The 23,318-nt window shown below is 45.8% G+C and overlaps 1 protein-coding gene across 2 annotated transcripts in view; it reads right to left on the bottom strand.

Annotated features, from left to right (window-relative positions):
- Nucleotides 1-15,931: 15,931 nt before the first annotated feature.
- Nucleotides 15,932-23,318, bottom strand: part of GTF3A (general transcription factor IIIA) — a 62,872-nt gene continuing 55,485 nt past the window's right edge. Inside the window, exon 8 of one of the 2 annotated variants that reach the window (XM_078655989.1) lies at nt 15,932-16,226. In XM_078655989.1, coding sequence (XP_078512115.1) covers nt 16,164-16,226 — 63 coding nt within the window. In that variant the 3' untranslated portion in view covers nt 15,932-16,163. The remainder of the gene's footprint in view (nt 16,227-23,318) is intronic. The other variant, XM_078655990.1, reaches the window with a different exon arrangement.

Here is a 23,318-nt window from a genome sequence, read left to right as displayed (position 1 = left end):
TGAGCTCTGATGCACTTTGTCGTTTTCACAAAATGATGAAGCGAGTGAGAAATGGCTGTGATTAGTCACAACGGTGAAAGAACGAGATGTGTTGGATAATTGTCTGGAAGAGATTAAAGGCAAGATGGGCATCATCGCATTGCTGTGCAGCCAATGAAATGTAAGTCTGGGATGTACTTCTGCCTCCGGAGCACTCAGTTCCAAAAGATGTACATCGACAGAAGTGCAGTTATGTGTGCAACTAGCAAGCTTTGACGGGAAAAGTCATGATCACTTAGATCAAAGGTGCTCATTAGATGAAAAAGATAAGAGGCACTGGAAAGATCCTCATCAGAGGTGGATAATATGTTATTCAATGAGATGTTATATTATACTGTCTGACCTGGCATCCTTGGCATGCTTATCCCCTAATGTTTTGCCTTCAGTCTTCCTGTTATTGCTGACTTCGTTTTTGCTGGCATTTGGATTATGCACATGTTACCACTGCTAACCAGGGTAAATGTGCTTGTTCTCTTGCCCTAAAATATGGTAACATTGGCCTACACACCCATTGGCTCATTTAATTTACTTGTACGTCCCTCGTAAAGTGGTAATACATTTGCTCAGGTCCTGTAACTTAAATGTTACTAGTGGGTCTGCAAGACTTATTGTGCCACCCAAATAAATAGGCCTTTAACTCCTTGCATGCTGATGACGGAACCGCTCCGTCATCAGCTGCGGTTGCGCTGTGCTGATGACGGAGCGGTTCCGTCATGGCCCGCCCAGCTCAATAGAACGCTCATGCGAGGCGCGAATTCCGCGCCTGCGCTGAGCGTTCTATTGAGCGGGGCGGGCCATGACGGAACCGCTCCGTCACCAGCATAGCTCAACCGACGCTGGTGACGGAGCGGTTCCATCACCAGCATGCGGCCGCCCCGCCCCCTTAGCACTGCGGCAGAATAGCCACCGCAGTGAAGGGGTTAAACATGCCTCAGGTCTGCCATTGCAGCATGTGTATGCAGTTTTAAACTGCCATTTAGACCTGGCCAAATATGCCTTTTGCCAGGCTTAAACCTTCCTTTTTAATAAGTCACCCTTAGGGTAGGCCCAAATAGCCTATTGAGCAGGATGCAGTCTATTTAAAAATGTGGTAATGTACTTCTAATGTTTCTATGCCCTGATAGTGAAAAACAATTACATTTGTTTTTTACTACACAAGGCTTACTTCCCCCATAGGATAACATTGGGTTACTTTCTGACATTTAATAAGTGATCATTTTCAATTGGGAGCAGGTAAAAATGTTGAATTGGTGTCCAAAAAACTAATTAAAAAAACTCTTTAATAGTAAAGTTGGATTTTAACACACAATTCTGACCATGCCACTTTTAGAAAGTTGCTATTTTCTGGTCCCAACCATTTGGTGCCTGCAACCTGTATCCTGGGTCACATGAATAGGTGTACCTGGCCTTTGTGTACTGCTCCCAGACAGTGAGACAATGGGGTAATAAGTGTTGGTAGGATGGGCCAACTCTCACTTGATAGGAGGGGCAGAGCTGTCACCTACCTCACTTGTACATCGCAAAGCCTCTACCTCAGCATACTCACAAAGGGTTTGACCGCAGACTTTTGTGCCCCCTGACAAACTGGGAATAGGGCAGGGAGGCAGGAAATTCCAAGCACCTCTGGGGATGGAAACATCTAGAAACATCTACTTCCAAGCTAGCACCAAGCATCTACATCAGACCCTGTGGAAGACTCAGAAGGACTGCTGTGCTGCTCTACTTCAAAAAAGCATATTTTATAAAACAGTGGTCCCTATTTTAGAAACGAAATAGTCTGTGAGGCCAGACAAAACAATTTTCATACACTTGATAGGTGAAATGACTTTTATCCAGCCGGACAAGAATTTTTATTTTTATTTGATTTAGAACGATAATTATGAAAATGGAAGAACCATTTAGTATCAAGTGGGCACAGCCGTGACCCATACAATACAAGACAAGACAACAAAACAATAGTGGCCAAGAGGGCAAAGCAAAAATTGCATCTGTATACTATTAATCAGTTGTTACAGATTTTAAATTTCATTATAACAATCCACTGCAAATGATAATATTTCAGTCATATATTGCATTTGGGGGTTCAGAGGTCGACGACGTTTCGATGCCGTATTTTAATCTAGGGCATCATCATCAGGACAGGAAATGACAGTTGTTGTCTTAACCATTATATTTAAACTAAGCCTTTAGTCACAATACTAGGTGGAGGCTTAATGTGGCCGTATTCCGTGACGAGGTCGGTCAAACTGTTTTTTGGGAATCTCGGGTAGCAAGGCACACTGTTGCCCCTGCCAGGATAGGGAGGAGAGCCCAATGGCTCGAATAAAGGTCTGCTCAATGGCGTTTGTTCACCTTTCAGACCGAGCAGCAATGGCAATCAATCGGTCTACTTCAAAAAAGGACTGCTACTCTGCTGCCCTGCTGCCTAGACCTGCATCTTGAACCCAGGACCAACAGAGTGACTCCAAGGGCTAGTTGGCAGGCTTCATGATCAGAACCTCAGGGACAGAAAAGGCTGCAACCACCTTGAACCCAGCACCTGGACTCTGCCTGCTGTATGATTTGCCACCCAATGGTGCCACAGAGTCCTGGACCATTGGAAATGGGCCTGAAGGGGATCTGCCAGCCCAGCTGTGGTCACTGCGCTGCATCGGAACGACCGCTGCGCAACACATCCCTGATTATAGGCCCTTGTTTCGCAGTCCACAGCTCATCAGAATTGCCACTGTGTGATGCATGGTCAATGCAGCAAGTTGCATCGCAGCCCACATCTCTTCGGAACAGTTGCTGCGTGACACAGGACCACGGATCACAAGGCTCATTTGAAAGCCTCCTCGGAACTGCCATTGCATGACGCATCCTTAACACCAGCCTGTGCATGGTTGTCACAGCTCATCAGAACCACCGCTGCGCGGTGCATCCTCAACACAGGAACTTTTAACGCTTCATAACCAGGATTCAAGGTACTATGTTCAGCAGGTCTAATTTGGTCCTGCATCCAGCCCACACTCCATTGTGGTAGGCCTGAACTTGTGACTTTGTACCAGTCCGGCGTGACCCGATGACCACAGTTGATGATTGGTGCTTTTAATCACTGTTCTCAATTAAATCTTCCAAATGCCATAGCTCGGAGTCTACTGATTGGATTTTTGTCCACAAATAATTTATTAAATATTACTCTATTTTTTTTAATTGGTGTGGGATTTATCTTGTGCTTTTACTTTTTTTTACTGTTTGAAGTGCTGCATACATACTTTACACATTGCCTCTAAATTAAGCCTGACTACTTAGTGCCCACAGCCAGTTCCTGGGTCACATGGCTAGGTATAGTTGGCCTTTGTGTATTCCTTATAGACCATGTAACAGACGATTCAGAGTTCTGGCAGGATGGGGCTATAAGACTTGAAAGGGGGTACAGTTGTCCCCTACTACACTTTCTCTTCGAAAGCACTGGCTCAGCTCACAAGCAGACTTCAGAGTAGTCCCCCCGACAGATTGGGACCAGGGCAGGAAATTGCAGACACCAATGTGGAGAAAACTCCAGAAAGCTGCTCCCAGTGCAGAGCTGGATCCAGGTTTAAATAATTAACCCTGAGACCCAACTCTTCAGATCACTTCCAGATCTGTGGAAAACTCAGAAAGACTGCTCTGCTGCCAGAGGAAGGACTAAATCTAAAACTTGAACCAGAGAGTCTCCACAGGCTAGTTAACTGGCCTGCTGTTCTAAGCTGCAGGGCCATAACCAGCTCTTCGCGCTGATGCAGGACCGCACATTACAGCTCCAGTTCAGCAACTGCACAAGTACAGGCGCAACGCATCGCGATGCAGACAACCAACTCCGCTCTATGCAGGACCGCAGGTCGCAGCTTTCGATCAGCAGCTTCACAAGTCCCAACTAGTGCAGCACATCTTGACAAGGACAACAGGCCCAGATAAATGGATCTTAGTTCACTACCATCACATCTAGACACAAGCCCCCACAGCTTCATCAACTTCAATGCATTTCAGCACCAGACTCCACCTCAACAGCTCCATCAACCTCAACTCCGTGCACTGCATCTCAATGCAGGACCTCATTGCAGTGACAGCTCAGACAGCCGCGCTGCGCAGACCAATGAAAGTACTTCATTTCGATGCACCAGTACACCAAGTACTGGTAAAAGCAGACCGAACTGAGTCCTGCATCTGGGCCATGATCCAATGCGGTCTGCCTGACTTTGTGACTTGGACGAGGTCCTCTGCGACTACCACAGTTAGCACGTCGTGGTTTTAAGCACTATTTTTAGCTATACTTATTTGCAGTTTTACCAATTGGATTATTGTTGTTTTGGTGGCAAATTACTGATTACATTTTACCAAATTAGTTTGGGACTTGTGTTTATTACTGTTAGAGGCAATTTGCAAAGTATTTATGCAGCAATCAGTTAAACTTCATTGGTTTTGTGACAAGCTACCAGAGGGTTAAGCAAAGGTTAACCTAGCAACTCTTCGTGGTTCACCCACACAGGAATTATGGCTTTTGCTTGAGAAGGGCTAACACTCCACTCAACCAGTAAGCCAATGTCTCACAAAGTGAAAGCACTACATATTTTATTAAGCACTACTTAGATCTACCCATGGTCAACATCAATCTTTGCAGGGACCCTTCCTTGACAGCAGTTTTGCACGTGTACGCACACCTGCTCACATATACCCAGGTAACCAGCCCAGTGCCTCTTATCCTAGTTGTGCAGCAGGGGCCTGATTTTTTAAAAAGGCAGACACTAACAGTTAACATGCTGTAAATGCACAGTGGTTGGACTGAGCAAGGCTCAGGTAGTGAGACTCACTCATAGGAAAGGGGGGGGGGGGGGAATTAGTAAATATGGTAATTTACCCCCAAGGGAGGGGGTGAGGGGGCATTTTCAAAAAATTAGTGGGGGAGTCCCTATCTCTTCCCCCCCCCCGACACTGCCCCTGGGACCGCCACCCCCGGGGGTTCTTCAAAGTGTGGGAGGGGGGCCGTGCAGCCTCCCCTCCTGGAGCCCAAGATGGCCCTGGGGACCGCCACCCCCCAGGGCCAGCTCCTGCAGTGCCCCGGGGCGCCCACCCCCCGGACACTGTAGTTTTCACTGACGGGGCAGGAGCCGCACTGCTCCCACCCGGTCATTGCAAACTGCTTTCCTAGGAAACCTGCTCTCTCTTCCAAATCGGAAAGCAGATTGCTTTTACATATGGGGAGCAGCATGTTAGCTGCTCCCCATGTGGAAAAGCAATGCCCGCCCCCCCCCCCCCCCCCCACCTGGCCACAGGAGGGGGACAGCAGCCCCCCTCCAAAATAAGAATTTTAAAAATAAAGGCCCATGCCCCGGTAAATGGGTTTCCCGGGGCAAATTATGGTCCCCAAGGCCAATGAATTAGAAAAAGAAAAGGGCTACACAGCTCCCCTTTAAAAAAAAAAACCAAAAAAAAAAAAAAAAACACTTGATCGGGCCGGAGGCCACGCCCCTCCTTGCACCACTCTGCAAACGCCCCCCTGATGCGTTCGCATAGGGGTAACAAATTCCCCTTGAATACTGGGGGTCTCTGGGGACCAACTAGCCCACCTGCATTGCACCTCTCTGCAATGCAGCTCTGTGGCACTTACTGGAGGTACCTGGTGGGCTAGTTGGCCGCCAGGTGACCTTAGAATTCAAGGGGACTTAATCCCCGAACTTAAAACGCGCCATGGGGCACAGTGGTGAAGGTAGGGGGCGGGGCCTGAGGTGATGTGTGCAAACACGCCCTGTGGCGCGTTTTAAGTTGGGGAATTAATTCCTCTTCAATCCAGAGGTACCCTGGGGGCCAACTAGCCCACCAGGTACCTCCACTAAGCGCCACGGAGCTGTGTTGCAAAGTGTTGTAAAAAGGGGCGTGGCCTCTGAACACCTCTCTGCAACGCAGCTCCCTGGCACATACTGGAGGTACCTGGTGGGCTAGTTGGCCCCCAGGATTGAAGAGACATTAAATTCCCCAACTTAAAAACGCGCCACAGGGCGTGTTTGCACACGTCGCCTCAGGCCCCACCCCCTTCATTCACCATGGTACAAATATTCTTCTAAAATCAGCCGAAGTACGAATTCAGATTTACTCACCTATTATCAAGCGAGAACCCAGTGCTGCATCTTTTAGACCAGCACGGACTCTGAAAAGTAATTCTAACCATAATTACCAGTAACTTTTATTTCCTTCCTTAGGAATCCATTGTCTGGTTTTCACCAGAAAAGTTTCTAAGTATCTATTTTCACAAACTAAAAATCCTAAAAAATTGCCTGTATGACTTAAATGTATTCTTTAAACTGTTTACAGGAGATGCAGCAGTGCTGGATCCGGGATCCACTATGGAGTAAGAAAAAGTGACGATAGCACTACTTACCTGCAAAAGGAATTTCCTGCCATAGGATAACATTGGTGATTCTATGTGAAAAAATTTTTAAGTGTCAACTTTTTATAAAACAATAATATTCCTTAAGAATTACTACTGTAACTAAAAAATGTTAGTCAACCGTTTACAGGAGATGTCGAAGGACTAAATCTAGGATCCAGTCCTGTGGTTTGAAAAGTAATCCATAAAGTAACTAACTACATTTAACTAGAAATTCACATTGAGGTCAATGTTGCATTGTGTTTGAAATTGCAACAACTGTAACTACTGTACTTAAAAGTCTATTGCCCATTTGCAAAGTATTTAAACTAAAGTAATTCATTCTGTGAACGTATATTTTGTAATGTATAATGTAAATATAAAATATAGTTTAAAAAATGTAGTAAATCAGTATCAAAAAAATAAATCTAACAATTAATACATTTAAAAATTGTCATTCACAAAACCTTCGAAATTCACTGAAAAAAAACCATAGGTTTTAGGGGTGTTCTAGTTAGCTGGACATTTCACTCTTACAAAACCATTGAAATTCCTCGGATATAGTTAGTTGTACTCACTATATCTTGCGCGCCCGCTATCCACTGCTGATGATGTTGCTTATTACATCATTCCTGACATCTCAAATGACATCACTGACGACATCTCAAATGACATCACTGACGACATCTCAAATGACATCACTGACGACATCTCAAATGACATCACTGACGACATCTCAAATGACATCACTGACGACATCTCAAATGACATCACCCACACCTCATCATACCTCATACCCTTTCATCACCCCCTGTAAAATACAGAGTACCATATTTGAATCCATTGACACACCAATACAAGTTTCTAAAACCCCACTCAGATTCCTAGATCTATACACACATCTAATTGCATACCTATAGATTCACTCATACATGCAGTCAATGATCAATAGAAGACTATCAAATATACATACACCTATATCGACATTACACACCAGCACACATCCTATTCACATATGAAGTTATCCTATTCACTTATGTAAACAATGGATCATACTTACATTTACTTAGCTACACACTTCTACAAACACCACTTTATTTATTCATATAGATAGTAACTCAAACTTAGTGTTAGAAAATCACTATTACAAGTATACAGTTATCCATAGTCACTCATACAATCATTGAGTCTTATGTATACTTATTTATAAACAACTGACACATAAACTGCCTTTTATTTTTCTATATTGTTGGACCATTGAGAGAGATATTGGTCGTCACCACACCCACAAAGATATTCACTCACCCAAACAACTGTTGTAACAAGTAGTTTTAAACTTCATATATCTACTGAATCAACTATTCACACATCTTTGGGAAGTCACACCGCCCCCCCGCCCCCCGCCGCCCCCCCCACGAACCACACACATTCACTCTCCCATACAAATACTCAGTCAACTAATCAATAACGAATATAGACTTTCACATAGCTAGTAACCAACAGGAGAAGTTTACACAAAAACTGACAGTGATACAGATGTTCACACAGTTTGGTCACTATCCAATATATTTAGTGAGACACTTTAAATTAGTCAAGTAAACAGTCACACTGCTACTAAATTCTCCCTCCAGATATTTAGTTATATATCCACTCATTCTTCAATGCAAAATATATATATATATATATATATATATACACACACACATACACACACACACACACACTTCAATAACAAACCAAACATTCACTTGATGAGGTCATCAGTGATGTCATTTGAGATATCAGTGATGTCACAGACCATGTCATGAATGATGTAATATGTGACATCAGCAGTGGATTGCAGGCACGCGAGATACAGCGAGTATAACTAACTATATCAGAGGAATTTCAATGGTTTTGTACGAGTGAAATGTCCAGCTAACTAGAACACCCCTAAAACCCATGGTTTTTTCAGTTAATTTCGAAGGTTTTGCAAATGACAATTTTTAAATGTATTAATTGAACTAGAACACCCCTAAAACATGTTTTTTAAATGCTAATTCCTAACTATATCAGGCCTGAAACCTATGGTTTTTTCAGTGAATATATATACACACACACACATATATAAACTTTATCCCCGCCCTATCACGGAATCCGCCACACGCCCTGGACGTGCTTGCCACTGTGTTAATCTCGGTTCTCAGGACTTCAGGCTTACTGTAAAGTACCACAGCAGTGAGCCACACCGGATGGGCATCTTCTGTTTGCACCACCAGATGCAGCATATAACACTGCGGAAAGTGCAAATAATGCACAAAATGTGCCAGGGGGGGGGGGGGGTGACAATACACTACTAAAATAACCCCTGCTCACCCCAGCAGACTGGCATTTGTGAACACACAGTTAAAACACAACAAATGGACACCACACCAGTTTAGAAAAATAAGTAATCTTTAGCTAAACAAGACTAAACAAAAATCCACAATACAGTATTAAAAATAAGGCTTTCAAATGGTAGAATTAGTTCAGTTCAATGCAAGTTGTAAATGCAACACTTTTCCAACCTAGTACCTGGGACGCGTCACGCAAAACAAACAAAAGGGTTGCAGGGACGGTGATGCGTCAGTTCCTTGCTTCAGGGGTGGTGATGCGTCTGTTTCTTACTGCAGCGCAGGGGAGGGAGGTGAGGAGTCGGCTCCTTACCGGAGAGGATGGGATGCGTCGGTTTCTTACTGCATTCCAGTATTCTGCGACAAGATGGCGCCTCGATGTGTGGCGGCAATCAGGCGCGATGCGACAAAATGGCGGATTGATGCGATGATCCGGTAGATGCGTGAATGTTTGAATCCACAAGGCAGGTGCTGAGATGGTCTTGGCGATGCATCAAGACTGTGGGTGCGGCACGCTTCTCCCCGTGGCTCGGCTATGCGTCAGGGACAGGTGCGGTTGCAGCACGCCTCTGATACCCAGCGATGAGTCGGGAATCAGTGCAGATGAGACACGCTCAATCGTTGCATCGATCTTCATTCTCCCAAATAACATTCGCTAGAGGACCTAAATAGCAGCAGGCACCTCTTTGCAGGTTGGAATTCCCGGCAAGGAAATTCAGGGGAGCTGGTGTTGAAGTCTTTGCGTCCCTGAGACTTCAGACAGGGGGCAAGCTCAGTTTCAAGCCCTTGGAGATCTTTTTCTTCAAGCAGGTGACAAAGCAAACAGAAAAGTCCTTCTTTCCTTGGAAGCAAGAAGCCACTGCAGGCAAACCCCAAACACTGGGGCAGTATTCCTCCTCAGCTTACCCAGCTCTTCCCCTTGGCTAAGGTTTCCTCTTGATTTCCCAGAAGGGATCTAAAAGTCTGGGCTCCACTTATTAAACACACAAATCCTTGGCTCTCTGAAGGCAGAGTGTCTGCACCAGTGAGGACAGAACCGGTTTTGGCTGGGTACAGCTTCCTGGCAGGAGGTGAAGACAACATTGTTGAAAGCAGACCTGGCCCAGACATGTGAAAGGAAATCTCCTCCCCTTATTCTAAATTCAAACCAGGCCCATTCAGCCCAGCCCTGACTCATCAGCCTTCTGGAGCCACAGCCCTCTCCAGCCCCCTGTCTTCCAAAATCCAGACATGCAATACACAAAACTAGTAGAGGCACACTGGATGGTTAGGCAAGAAAACACCTACTTTCTAAAAGTAGTATTTTCAAACACAGAATGTAAAAATCACCCTCACTAAAAGATGCTGAGTTCAGGCATACTAAACTTTATTTTCCTAACTTGTTCCTAGGGTCAGTTATGTTTAGAAGAGGTTATAAACAAACTGCCCATTCTGACCTAAGGGAACAGATAGCCTTGCAATAGTGAACAACTAAATTTATTTATGGATTTGTAATGCGCCGGAATCACACCCGAAGGTGTATCTCCGCGCAATGCTGTAAAAGGGTGCAAGGAGGGGCAGGCACTAGTACTGAAACAGAGTTGTCTTAAGACTCTTCCTGAAGATTAGGTGGCTAGAGCACTGTCTAAGGGAGAAAGGAAGGTTGTTCCACAGACGTGGACCCATAACAGAGAGGGCACGACCTCCTTGTCTGGTCTTATTCAATCGGGGGATCTGCAGTAACAGCTGATTACTGGAGCGCATGTTACGTGAAGGGCGATGGACAAATTTTTCAGCCAGATATGGCGGCCCTAAATTATGTAGGCTTTTGTGCACCACGCAGCAGATCTTAAACTCCACCCGTTTCCGGATGGGAAGCCAGTGGAGCAGTTTAAGGAGGGGCCTAGATGGGGTTCTGGGGGGGGCATTAGTCACCAGGCGAGCCGCAGTGTTCTGTACCACTTGGAGTTTGTTCAACACACCTTCATTAGCCGCCAGGAAAAGACCATTACAGTAGTCCAGGCGGCTCAACTTGGCAGCATTTTACTATAAGGACATGCCACACACATCCGTGCATGTCCTACCTTTCACATACAATGCACCCTGCCCACAGGGGTACCTTGGGCCTACCTTAAAGGTTACGAACATGCAAAAAAGGGAAAGTTTAGGGACTAGCAAGTGTGTCCACTTGCCTAGGCGACATGGCAGTCTCAGACTGCCCACAGGCTCTACAATGGCAGGCCTGAGTCACATTTTACAAGCTGCTTCTGTGGGTGGCACAATCAGTGCTGCAAGCCCACCAGCAGCATTTGATTTACAGACCCTGGGCACACATGGTGCACTGTACTAGGGTCTGACAAGTAAATTAAAATAACCAACCATGGAACCACTAATCCATAACAATTTACAAAAGGGAGCACTTCTACTTTGCCACTGTTATTCAGTGCCAAAGTGCCCAAAGCATCTCGACCAGCAAAAACCCAAGTGGCAACAGCCAAAAAATAAATAAAATAAAAATAAATGGAAGGGAGACCCACGCCAATTGTGCAGTCTAACATTCCCGTATTACAGGCTTGAGAAGGGTCTCCGGTTCTCCAACATACAGGAGCATGTCATCTGCATACAGTGAGATGGCAATAGTGAGCTGGCAGAACATTAGTACAGTGAGTGCAGGTCTCCCGCATTTTACAACCCAGTGGATCAAGAATCAGGGAGAGCAGCATCAGAGATAGGGGACACCCCCTGTCTAGTGCCCCTACATATCTTTATCTCCAAGTTAAACGGGTTTATCTGTATCCTCGCTCTGAGGTCTGTATAAAGCAAGTGTACCCACTTCAAGAATGCACTCGGCATCCCCATACGCTGCAGGACTGTGAACATGTACCCCCAGTGTATGAGTCGCACGCATTGGCGGCATCAAGGACTAGCACCACAGCCTCCAACTCCGGTGTTTAAATGATGCAACACAGCAAACAATGTTTGCGAGTTAGGAGTTGTATAACTCTCCGCCACAATTCCAAACTGATCCGGTAGAACCAAGTTGGGCACTAAGGTTAGAAGAGTGGCGATCATTTTCGCCAGAATCTTGGTATTGATATTTATCATGGATAAAGGTCTAGAAGACTCGCAAGGGTCCTGCTCTGGTTTAAGGAGCGTGATTATAAGGGCCTCCTGAAGAGTCTGAGGTAGAGTACCAGCTTTGTATGCTGCCACATACATGCACAAAAGCTGCAGAGCTAGTTGATCTGTATAAGTTTTATACAATTCACCCGGTAGCGCATCCACCCCTGCCACCTTCCCATTCAGCAGTAATAAAATTGCATCCTCCTCCTCCTCCACTGTCATTGGCTGTGTTAAGTGCTCTTTGGCGGAGGGACCACAATACTAGAGCTATATTGTCCAGATAGCTGGCTACTTCACTCTCTCATGCCTCTGGCCTGGGCCCATTTAGTTCGGTATAGTACTCCAAAAAAGCTGCCAAGATTTCGGGTGTCGTGCAACGTGAAGAGGGGTCATGGCCTACAATTTCCACTTTGTGCACCAGCACCTTTGGCTCCACCAGCTTAGCGCCGAGCGAGCGTCCCAGCCTCCCCAATCTCCAGATCTTAGCCTCCCATTGTCTAGACCTGTGCCACATTTCTTGCTCAGCGATTTCCGTATGTTCCAATATTAGATCCCTTATCTGCGCCAATATAACACATGTTGGTCGCTGGGCATATTGTCGTTCTAGAGTGATCAATTTACTTTCAATCTTGCAATTTATTCCAGAACTTCTGCTTGTATTCCCATGCACTCCCCTAGTATTGCAACTTTAAAGGCCTCCCAAAGTAGCCCAGCACCCCGCACCAATCTCTCGGTCTCCTGGAAAAAAATGTGTGATGGCAGTACTTATAGAGCACCGAAAAACCAGGTCTAGCAAGGACGTAGGCTGTAGCCTCCAATGAAAAGGGGCTGGCAGTCTGAAAGCGGGCTCCACTGCTTTCTCACATGGATGGTGTCCCGTTTCAAGGATTTTGGTCCGATTCATACACCCAGCCAGTAGAGCCACATAAAGGTGCAGGCATCTTGCCGCTGGCACACTAGCGCCCTCCAAACACACCCCTCTCTGAATCTGCGATGAGTGTCGCAGAGAGAAAAGAACAGATGGTGCAGCAGAAAACGCAATGCAGAGCAGATCACCTCCTACCAGCGCATAGGGGAACTGCTAAGAAAAAGCATATATATATATATATATATATTTATATATATATATATATATACACAGACACACACACAGTCTGACACCTGGAGGTAATTCTAATGTAAGGAATCTTCAGCTTAAAGTCCGATACATTTGTGCAGTTAATTTATAGGTAATTACATTTTGTTGTGTGTTAAAAATAAAAAATTTCTTTTTGCACTGTTCCCCAGCAAGATTGTCCAAATAGTTCACTTTACTCTGACTGCAAAGCAAGAATTTTGTAAACATCCACGTTAAGAGAATAAGCAACAATTTGTTGGAAGACACTGCCTCTCCGTATGCCTCTGTCTTTGCGCACAGAACAAAGTTGACATGATAGAAACAAAATTTAAAAGCATTTTTATTAACCATTCACCTCCTGAACTACAGCATGGTCGTTTTAGGGGTATTGTAGAACCCCTGACCACACTATTTCAATTGTATGCATTCAAATGTGATTTTTTTTTAAGCTCAGTTTAAATGCATGCTGTGCCAGCTGTATTGGGTCAGGGAGGAGGGAGGCTGGGAAGGGGGGGGGGGGGGGGGGGGGGGGGGGAGTGATACAAACAATTTGGGCTGGCAGGACCCTCAAATAAATTGCTACAGCCCTGATAGGATGTTGGGCTTTTCTCTAGAAGGGGGGCTAAAGATTGGCTTTGTGGCCTCCTGAAGTATTTCCAGACCTTGCCTAGACCTGCTCAGGGTCCAGTAAAGAGAAGACTAGCACGGAGGCTTTCTTTTTTTGTGGAACATTTGCTTTCTGCCTCTCAATTTGACAAATTACTCCAGGAACGTTCAGAGCTGTGATTCCTTAGGACCATTTGAACTAGCCTCAAACATTGCAACTATTATCGAAGACTACAAAGTAAACATACAACATAGTGGGGATCAAACATAGAAAACTAGAGCCTTCAGAAACAGATTCTCAGGATCAGTCTTCACTAAACATCAGTCTTCACTAAACATCGATTCCAGTGGCCATGGGAAAAAACACAGAACAAATGTTGAAAAGGCTTGTGGGGATACAGACAATCACATTTTTCATCAATAACAGTAAGCTGCAAGTTACATTGTTCAGTATTCTCATGAACGGGATTACTAGCGCTTTGAAAGAGAAAAAAGTGCTAGGGCTGAAGTGCTTCCACTACGTGTTCTGAATATGTGCAAAGAACTACCTTTAACAGTCTGAGCTTTGGGTTGAAGTACAAAGCCTGAATCAGTTCCCTTCAGTGTGGAAACAAGCTATGCTGCTCCCCATCCTAAAAAAGTCAGATGCAGATTCTACTCAATTCAGTAATTATCGCACGATATCCCTTCGGCCTAAACCTGCTAAAATCTTAGAACAAGTGTTTCAGAAACAACTTGCCCAGTACCAAGAAACTAATCAGCTGTTGCATGACTCCCAGTCCGGCTTTAGAGCTGGATACAGTACCGAGACGGCACTATTGGAGGTATCGGAGACAATTCGGGAGTCAGTGGACAGGGGCGAGGAGGCCATGCTGGTCCTCCTCGACCTGTCCGCTGCATTCGACACTGTGTCCCATGATATACTCCTATCTCGTCTGCAGCAGCTGGGGATTGAAGGCACCGCCCTGACTTGGATTAAGTCTTTTCTCTCAGGGAGGACCCAAAGGGTACTCCTTTGTCCCTTTGAATCGGAGGACAAACCTCTTCGGTGCGGTGTGCCCCAGGGCTCGGCGTTGAGCCCCCTTTTGTTTAATGTGTACCTAGGACCGCTTGCCAGGGTAGTCGAGTCTTGGGGGGTCAGGGTGGTCTCTTACGCTGATGATACTCGGCTCGTTTTTTCTTTTAGAGACCACTCTGACTCCCACTTCTCTAACTTTCGCAACTGCCTTGGCAACATCTGTTCGTGGATGGCTTCCAATCATCTGGTTCTGAATACAGACAAAACGGAGGTGCTTTTCTTCAGCCACAAATCAGCCCCCCCCCCCCCGCCACCTTGTGGTGGCCTACTGTCCTGAATCCCCCTCCTAGCCCTGTACAGTCCGCCCACAATCTCGGCTTCCTCTTTGATAACTCTATGTCCTGTAAAGCTCAGATCAATAGAGTCACCGCTGCCTGCTTTGGCAAGCTGCGCATGATTAGGAAGATTTTTCCTAATCTCCTTTTGGTGTCCCGCAAAACGATTGTCCATGCTCTTATCACGGCACACCTAGATTATGCCAACAGCCTGTATGCCGGTGCCCCCCTCTATCTCACTGATAGGCTGCAAATTGTTCAGAATGCGGCAGCTAGACTCATTGGAAATATCCCTGCCCGTAACTTGGTCTCAGCCTACCGGAAGGAACTTCACTGGCTCCCCATCTCCCGTCGCATTCAATTCAAAACTCTGATTCTTGCCTTTCGTGCTATTCACGGAACTGGCCCGGCCTACCTGAGTAAAAGACTCAAAGTATCTGCTTCCGTCAGATCCTTGAGATCTAACAGCCTTCGTCTTTTGGTGGTACCCAGATTTCGTCGCGCCAGGAGTGGCGGCAGAACGTTCGGAGTGGCCGCGGCCAAGCATTGGAACAGTCTCCCTCTGGAACTCAGGTTTATTGAGTCAGAGCAAGTTTTCGGTCGTAAACTCAAGACCTGGCTGTTCTCCAATCTCTGACTATCTATCCTCTCATGTCCCCTGTAGTTCCAGATTGGATGGACTTGCACCTGGTAGTTCCTCCTCGTGAATAACATGTACTTACAGCGCCGGGACACCCCCTTTGGGGGGAGCTGCGCGCTTTATAAGCTTCTTAAATAATAATAATAATACACTGTAGTGGAGTAAAACCACAAAAACTCTGATCAAAACAATAACATATGCACAAAATACCTATTGTCAGTTACACAAATTAATGTGCATTGTTATTTCAGCAAATGCTTCATAGACACAACCTTATGCATTTTAGCAAACAAAACAAAAAAAGAAACACAGCCAAAAGGTGTTGAGCATCTGTGACATTTAATGAAGAAACAAAATGAGTAAAGTGGTTTTCGTTGAAAACAAAAAAATATATAAGTAGACACTCCCCTAAGGAGTTTAGAAAATTGGATCCAAATAAATAGGAGCCAGCATTAACTTAGCGTCAATGTTTCAACAGACAGTGGTGCCTGGTTTTCCTCAATCAGTTTCTCAACTAGTTTGATTGATGTGGAGTCCCTTTCAGTGTTGGCTTTAGGAGGAATATATCCACTGAGACGGGATGCAAGACTTCGCTTTGGACGAGGACGGTTTTACCTGAAAAGAAAATGATAGATAATGAAACAAAAACAAACACACACAAAGAATGTTACAGAAGCAGCCAGATGCACAAACATAGCAAGTTACTATAACATTAATGCAACGTTTATCGCCCAGACCTGTGCCATGAACAATGAGGAAAAGGTCCAAGTATGCGGGACATTTGGAAGGACCAACATGCATGACTGAATATATAAATATAAAACGCATATAAATACAAGGATAGTTACTTCGCAGTTAATCATGAACTAGTGATAGACTGGTTTAAAAAGCCAATGGTCATTAAAAAAAAAAAAATTTAAATCCATGCAAAATGAGTTTATCTACCCAATAGGAAAACCACTCCAAATAAAGTTATAGGTTCAATACAAGTTTCATCTTGCAAAAGCCTAGTTATTAGCTCTACTCTACTGGAGTCTTCTATAACTCATTTAGGTAGATTAGTGTTCAGTATATATTGAACACTAATGTTTGCCTCAGGACCTTGGAATGAACACCCAAGGCTTAATTTGGTAAACCGACGTAATACACAATTTCAAAATTTAAACCAGAAGTATTCCAAATTACAGAACATAGTTATAAAATTGCACCAGTAGTCAGACTTCTGAAACTATACCCTTGCAGGCTGGCTGCAGGACCAGGCCCTGCAATCCACTTTTACATGCAATGGAAAAGAGTTTGCTTTCTGGTGATCCTCCTTCATCATGCAGTTCAGTAAAGCCTGATAATTCACTTTTAGTCATAACAGACACCGACCATAACCAAGAAGCACTTTTGCATGGCTCAAACAGTAGTGGAGAGGGTGGAGACACAAGGAGACTTGGCTGTACAACCTTTGAAGTGTGCAGGTAAGAGGAACGATTTTTTAAAATAAGAATATAGTGATCATATCAATCTATCGACTTGCATCTTTAATAAGTCCGAGAGACCTTTAACACCGAACTGTAGCAGAGCAGCATCATTGCTTCTCCGATCACATAGATGCTCTCCTAAACTTAACTAGGTAACAGCAAAGGCCCATAACATCACATGCATCCCATGGGAACTGCTAACTAAACCAACATCAAGAAGCAAAATGCATGTCACTTCCCAAAAAGTTTGGAGAAATTGATAAGTATTTGGAAGGCCCAACACAGCAAAGTGAAGAAATGGAAGCCAAATCAGCCCCAGTGATAACTAAAAATGTCTTACAGTCCTCTTTGGCAGAACTCAAGACTTGACATTTAAAAATAATCTGGCCACACTGAAATCAATCTTGCTTAAAAAAAAACAAATAAATAAAAAAAAAAAAAAAAAAAAACACACACTATTTGGATCTGCAGTGAAGAGCTAACTGAAAAGGAGTGGTACAGGTGACTAACGCCTGTACATAACTGTTGCAGACAGATATAAACAAATGAAGGCCTTGTTTGATAAGTGTAAATGAAAATGCTACATACCTAGTATGCATCTGTTCTTGGCATATACAGCTGTACAATCATATGCTTTAGCATAGATTGCCATCTGGTGTGGGGTCCAGATGTTTGAACTTTGTTTTTGTTCGAAGAAGTCTTTGTAGTCACGCGGTAGGTGACTCCTCCTTTCGGTGATAGTGCGCATGGGCATCAGCACCATCTCCAGTTTGTTTTCCCGTAAGGGTGATGGAGTTAGTAAGAATAGAAGAGCTGTCCATGTTTATTGTATCTAATTAAGGAGATACTGCAACAGACAAAGGTTCCCGGGGAGGAGGGTGGACACATGATACTACAGCTGTATATGCCAAGAACAGATGCATACTGGGTAAGTAGCACTTTCCGTTCGAGACATATGATCTGTATATCATATGCTTTAGCTTAGACTATACAGCAGTTATCTCCCAAGCGGTAGCTGGTCTGTGTCTGTGGTTTGCAATAGTGTTCCTAAAACAGCCTGACCCAGACTAGCTTCTTGTTTAGCTAAAACATCTACACAGTAGTGTTTTGTGAATGTGTGTGGCGTAGACCATGTTGCTGCTTTGCAGATGTCATCTAAGGGTATGTTCCGTAAGAAGGCCATAGAAGCCCCTAGTTTGCATGTAGAGTGCGCTCTAGGGAAGGAACTGTTATAATGTGTGCTTAGCTTTGATACAGCATATTTGTATGCACTTAATCCACTATGCAATACCTGCTTTTGATATGTGATTGCCTTTTTGCAGTGGTGAAAAAGCAAAGAGTTGTTTTATTTTTCGAAAAGATTGTTCTTTCAATGTAATATAGTATTGCTCTTTTTATATCCAATGTGTAAAGAGCACGTTTTGCCTCAAAGTCTGGTTGAGGAAAAAAAAACGGGTAGCTCAGACTGGTTGAGATGAGATGAAAGGCAGAAACGACTTTGGGTAGAAATTTGGGATTAGTCCCAAGAACCACTTTATTTTGATGAATTTGTAAAAATGGTTCTTGTATGGTTATAGCCTGGAGCTCAACAACTCTGAGAGTGGTGATGGCTATAAGGAAGACTACTTTCCAGGTGAGAAACCGTAGCTCACATTTGTGCAGAGGTTCAAATGGTGGGCCCATGAGTCTTGTAAGGACTATATTAAGATTCCACACTGGAGAAGGGGGCAGTCTAGGAGGGATGATTCTTTTAAGTCCTTCCATAAATGCTTTGATAGCGGGTAAGCGAAACTAAGACAAATGCTGTTTGTTTTGTAGGTAAGCAGCTATTGCAGCAAAATGTAAATCGTACAGCTGTGTAGGCTAGATTACATCACTGTAGGTGTAATAAGTAGCAAATTATGTTTTGGATTGAAACATCTAATGGATTGATTTGATTGTTTGTGCAGTAAATTACAAATAGTTTCCATTTTGCTGCGTAACATGCTCTAGTGGTAGGGTGTCTAGCCCCTTTATGACGTTCATGCAATCTGGCAGAAGATTAAGGTAGCCAATCTATGATTTCCGGAACCAGATCCCAAGGCTGAGTTGACTGGGATCTGGATGTCTGATCCCTCCATGGTTCTGAGTGAGAAGCTTGGGGAGAGGTGCAGTTTTTGGTGAGGAACTGATAGCTCCAATAGAGTTGTGAAACAGGGTTGTCGAGCCCAAGTGGGAGCAACTAGGATCATAGGGAGAGAGTGTTGCTTGAGCTTCCGAACCGCTAAGGGAATTAGCGGGAGATGTGGATAAGCGTAGGCAAATGTCCCTGACCAATTCATCCATAGCGCATTGCCTGTGGACGATGGGTGTGGATACCTGGACGCGAAGTCGTTGGTGTGTTGCGAACAAATCTATTTCTGAATAGCCCCACATTTGGAGGAATGGGATCGGAACTTGAGGATGCAGTTCCCATTCGTGGATCTGTTGTCTTTGCCGACTGAGCAGATCTGCAATTTGGTTGTTCACTCCTGGGAGGTGTTCAGCAAGGAGATATATCCTTTGAGTTATGTCCCATCTCCATATGCTTTGAGCTAGGTGTGAAAGCTGTAGAGAGTGTCTCTCCTTGTTTTGTATGTAGTACATTGCGGTCATATGGTCTGTACGGAACAAGACAGCTTTGCCTACTAGATGCAGTTGAGAAGCCTGTAATGCTAGAAAACTCGCTAGTAGCTCTAGGTAGTTTATGTGAAATGTTTTTAGGTCTCGTCCTTTACCATTCCGAAGGAATGGGAAATGGCGAGAATTCAAGTGCTCGAACTGATTGTCAAACCACCGCTTTTTTTCGTGGCGTTTTCTTCGAGTGCACGTACAGGCACGCGCTTTTGGCCCATACACTTTCATGGCCATCTGTTCCTGTACCTCAATGTCCCTCCCACCCTTCGTTTGATCTTGCCGCGAGTTCAGGCTAATGGCCCTCCCCCAGCACAGAGCGCGCATCGCGGCCGCACAGCACATCAAAGGGCTTCTCCCAGCGTGTGCTGTGCGGCTTCTCCTCCCCTAATTATGTGGCCGGCCATACTTGTGTTTCCTGGCCGCTTCCCGGCCGCTCTTGTATTTAATTAGCAGCAGCAGCATTTCTCCTGCGCCAGGCCACATCAAAGGCTCAGTGCCACTCACCCACACAGCAACACTTACAGACACGCAACGCCACTCACCCGCGCAACCCCACTCACCCGCGCAACCCCACTCACACACGCAACGCCACTCGCACACACGCAACGCCACTCGCACACACGCAACGCCACTCGCACACACGCAACGCCACTCGCACACACGCAACGCCACTCGCACACACGCAACGCCACTCGCACACACGCAACGCCACTCGCACACACGCAACGCCACTCGCACACACGCAACACCACTCACACACGCAACACCACTCACACATTGTGGGTGCAGATTCAGAGAAAACTCAGCAGCACCACCACCATTGCAATGCAATAGGTCTCGTTTTAACGCAAATTTAAGCTATAGGCCTTGTAAATGGCAAAGCCTTTTATTTATGTTCCAAAAACCAGAACGCAAAAATAAAGGGCATAATCATTTACAATGCTAATAGTTCAGACTCGCGTTATTGCGAGACCTATTGCATTTTCAATGCTTGTTTGTTGTAGGGTTCACGTGTCCTGAATAGTGTTTTTGAAGATGAGCTCCCCAACCGGTGAGTGATGAGTCTGCTGTTAGCAGTATCTGTGGAACGGGGGTTGAGGAATGACCGCACTTTGGAAAGGTTTTATGTGGTACACCCCTACAGAGAGCGATGGGTGTGGCAGTCTACCAACACCAGATCGGTTAGCGGACCTTGAGCTGGGTTCCACAGACGTGCCAAGCATTCCTGTAGGGAACGCATTTGAAGTCTTGCCATAAGGGACAATTAGGATGCAAGAAGCCATCATCCCTAGCAACTGTAAGAACACTGGTAATGAGTGTGAAGGCTGGAATTGTGATATGAGATATCATGTTGCGTATTCTGCCTGGGTTTGAGTATACTAGAGTTTTGAAAGTGTCTATTGTAGCTCCTAGATACACTTGTAAGTTGGGACGGCTGGAGGCGAGACTTGGCGCACAAGTTACTACTTGTGTAACGATATATCTGTAAGAGACATTAGTTAGTATTAGATTCCTTACCTTAGAATATCCCCAGGCGTCAGACTGGATCCGAAAATTTTTGCCAAGCAGTACCCTTGCGCGTCGGTAGGCGTCATCTGCAGCTCCGCGTCAGTCGTCGGCATCGTGGGCGCCGTGATGACGGAGTACTTAGATGCCGCCTCCGCGTGCTGACGTCCGTTCTTAGACACAGCTTTTCCGCGCCAGAAACGCAGAGCCATGTTAAAAACCAACACTGGTGCCATTGAAACTAGGGCCCTGAAAGGGGACAACCCTAACCCTAGATATTGGTTCGCAGAACGGGGAGGATGGGTGGGTCGGTAAGGAATCTAATACTAACTTATGTCTCTTACAGATATATCGTTACACAAGTAGTAACTTGTGCATCTGAAAGAGACACGTTAGTATTAGATTCCTTACCTTACAATAGATACCCCAGCAATACCAACCCCGGTGGTGGGTCTGCGAACCAATAATCACACCAGAAAGTCCTGGAGGACGGAACGGCCAAAGAAGCCATCCCTCCGGACTTGTCTGTCCAGGCAGTAGTGTCTTGCAAACGTGTGCAGCGATGCCCACGTAGCTGCCTGACAGATATCCTGTAAGGGCACACCCGGCCCAGGGCAGTTGTAGTCGCCGTGGCTCGGGTGGAATGAGCCCGTAATCCAACAGGGGGCTCCTTTCTAGCGGAGGAGTAGCATGCCTGGATACACAAGATGATCCACCGGGAGATGGTCCTCTTGTGCACCGCTTTTCCCTTCTTAGCGCCCACGTAACCAACAAAGAGTTGGTCATCCACCCGGAACTGGCGTGTGCGATCCAAGTAAAATGAGAGCGCACGTTTTGGGTCCAGACGGTGGAGCCGCTCTTCCTCTTTAGAGGGATGCAGTGGCGTGAAGAAGGTTGGCAAGGTGATGGTCTGCACGATGTGGAAGGCCGTGACAACCTTGGGCAGGAAAGATGGTTTGGTACGCAGCACCACTTTGTCCGGATGGACAGAAAGGAAAGGTGGAGTACAAGAAAGGGCCTGGAGCTCACTCACTCTCCTGGCAGAGGTGATGGCAACCAGGAAAGCAGTCTTCAAGGTCAGAAGGCGAAGAGGACAGTTGTGAAGTGGCTCAAAGGGAGCGCACATCAGAAACGTAAGAACCAGGTTCAAGTCCCACTGAGGCATCACAAACGGAACAGGAGGAAACGTGCGAGTGATGCCCTTAGAAATCTATTTACAATATGGGACTTGAACAAAGAAGGTTGATCAGGCAGCCTCAGAAAGGCCGAAAGGGCAGAAAGGTAGCCCTCGATAGTGCCCAGAGCAGAGCCCTGCTGGGCAAGAGAAAGAAGGAAGAGAAGAACCTCAGAAAGAGGGGCGGCAAGAGGATCCACAGCCTTTGCTGTGCACCATGCCACAAATCTGTTCCACCTGCAGGCGTATACCGACTTTGTGGAGGGACGCCTGGCTGCCAGAATGACGTTACAGACTTCAGGAGGCAAGTCAACTGGCCTCAACTGTCGCCGCTCAATCTCCAAGCACAGAGGTGGAGACTGGACAGGTTCGGGTGGAGGACCGTCCCCTGCTGCTGCGACAGAAGGTCCTCCTGAAGAGGCAGACGAACCAGGGGAATCGACTGACATACTGAGTAGCTCTGGATACCAGTACCTTCGTGCCCAGTCCGGAGCCACAAGGATGACTTGGGCCCGTTCGCGCTTGATCTTCAGCACTCTGGGCAGAAGTGGTATCGGCGGAAAGGCATACAGTAGACCGCAACTCCACTCGCGACGAAAAGCGTCTCCGAGCGAGTGCCGCCTTGGAAATTCCAACGCGCAGAACTGATGACATTGCACGTTCTCTTCGGTGGCGAATAGATCTAACCAAGGCTCTCCCCATTGCTGAAAGAGGCCTTGCGCCACGTCCGAGTTCAGACGCCATTCGTGATCCATCATGCACCGACGGCTGAGCTCGTCTGCCCTGGCGTTCAAAGAACCTGCCAGTTGTTGAGCCACCAGGGTCACGACCTGGCGTTCCAGCCATTGCCAGAGGCGTAGAGCCTCTTGGCAAAGGGTCCACGACCCCACCCCGACCTGTTTG

The sequence above is a fragment of the Lissotriton helveticus genome, chromosome 8 (genome assembly GCF_964261635.1).
Source record: "Lissotriton helveticus chromosome 8, aLisHel1.1, whole genome shotgun sequence".
In the NCBI taxonomy this organism is placed as follows: Eukaryota; Metazoa; Chordata; class Amphibia; order Caudata; family Salamandridae; genus Lissotriton; species Lissotriton helveticus.
This window is presented reverse-complemented; position numbering and strand designations above follow the sequence as displayed.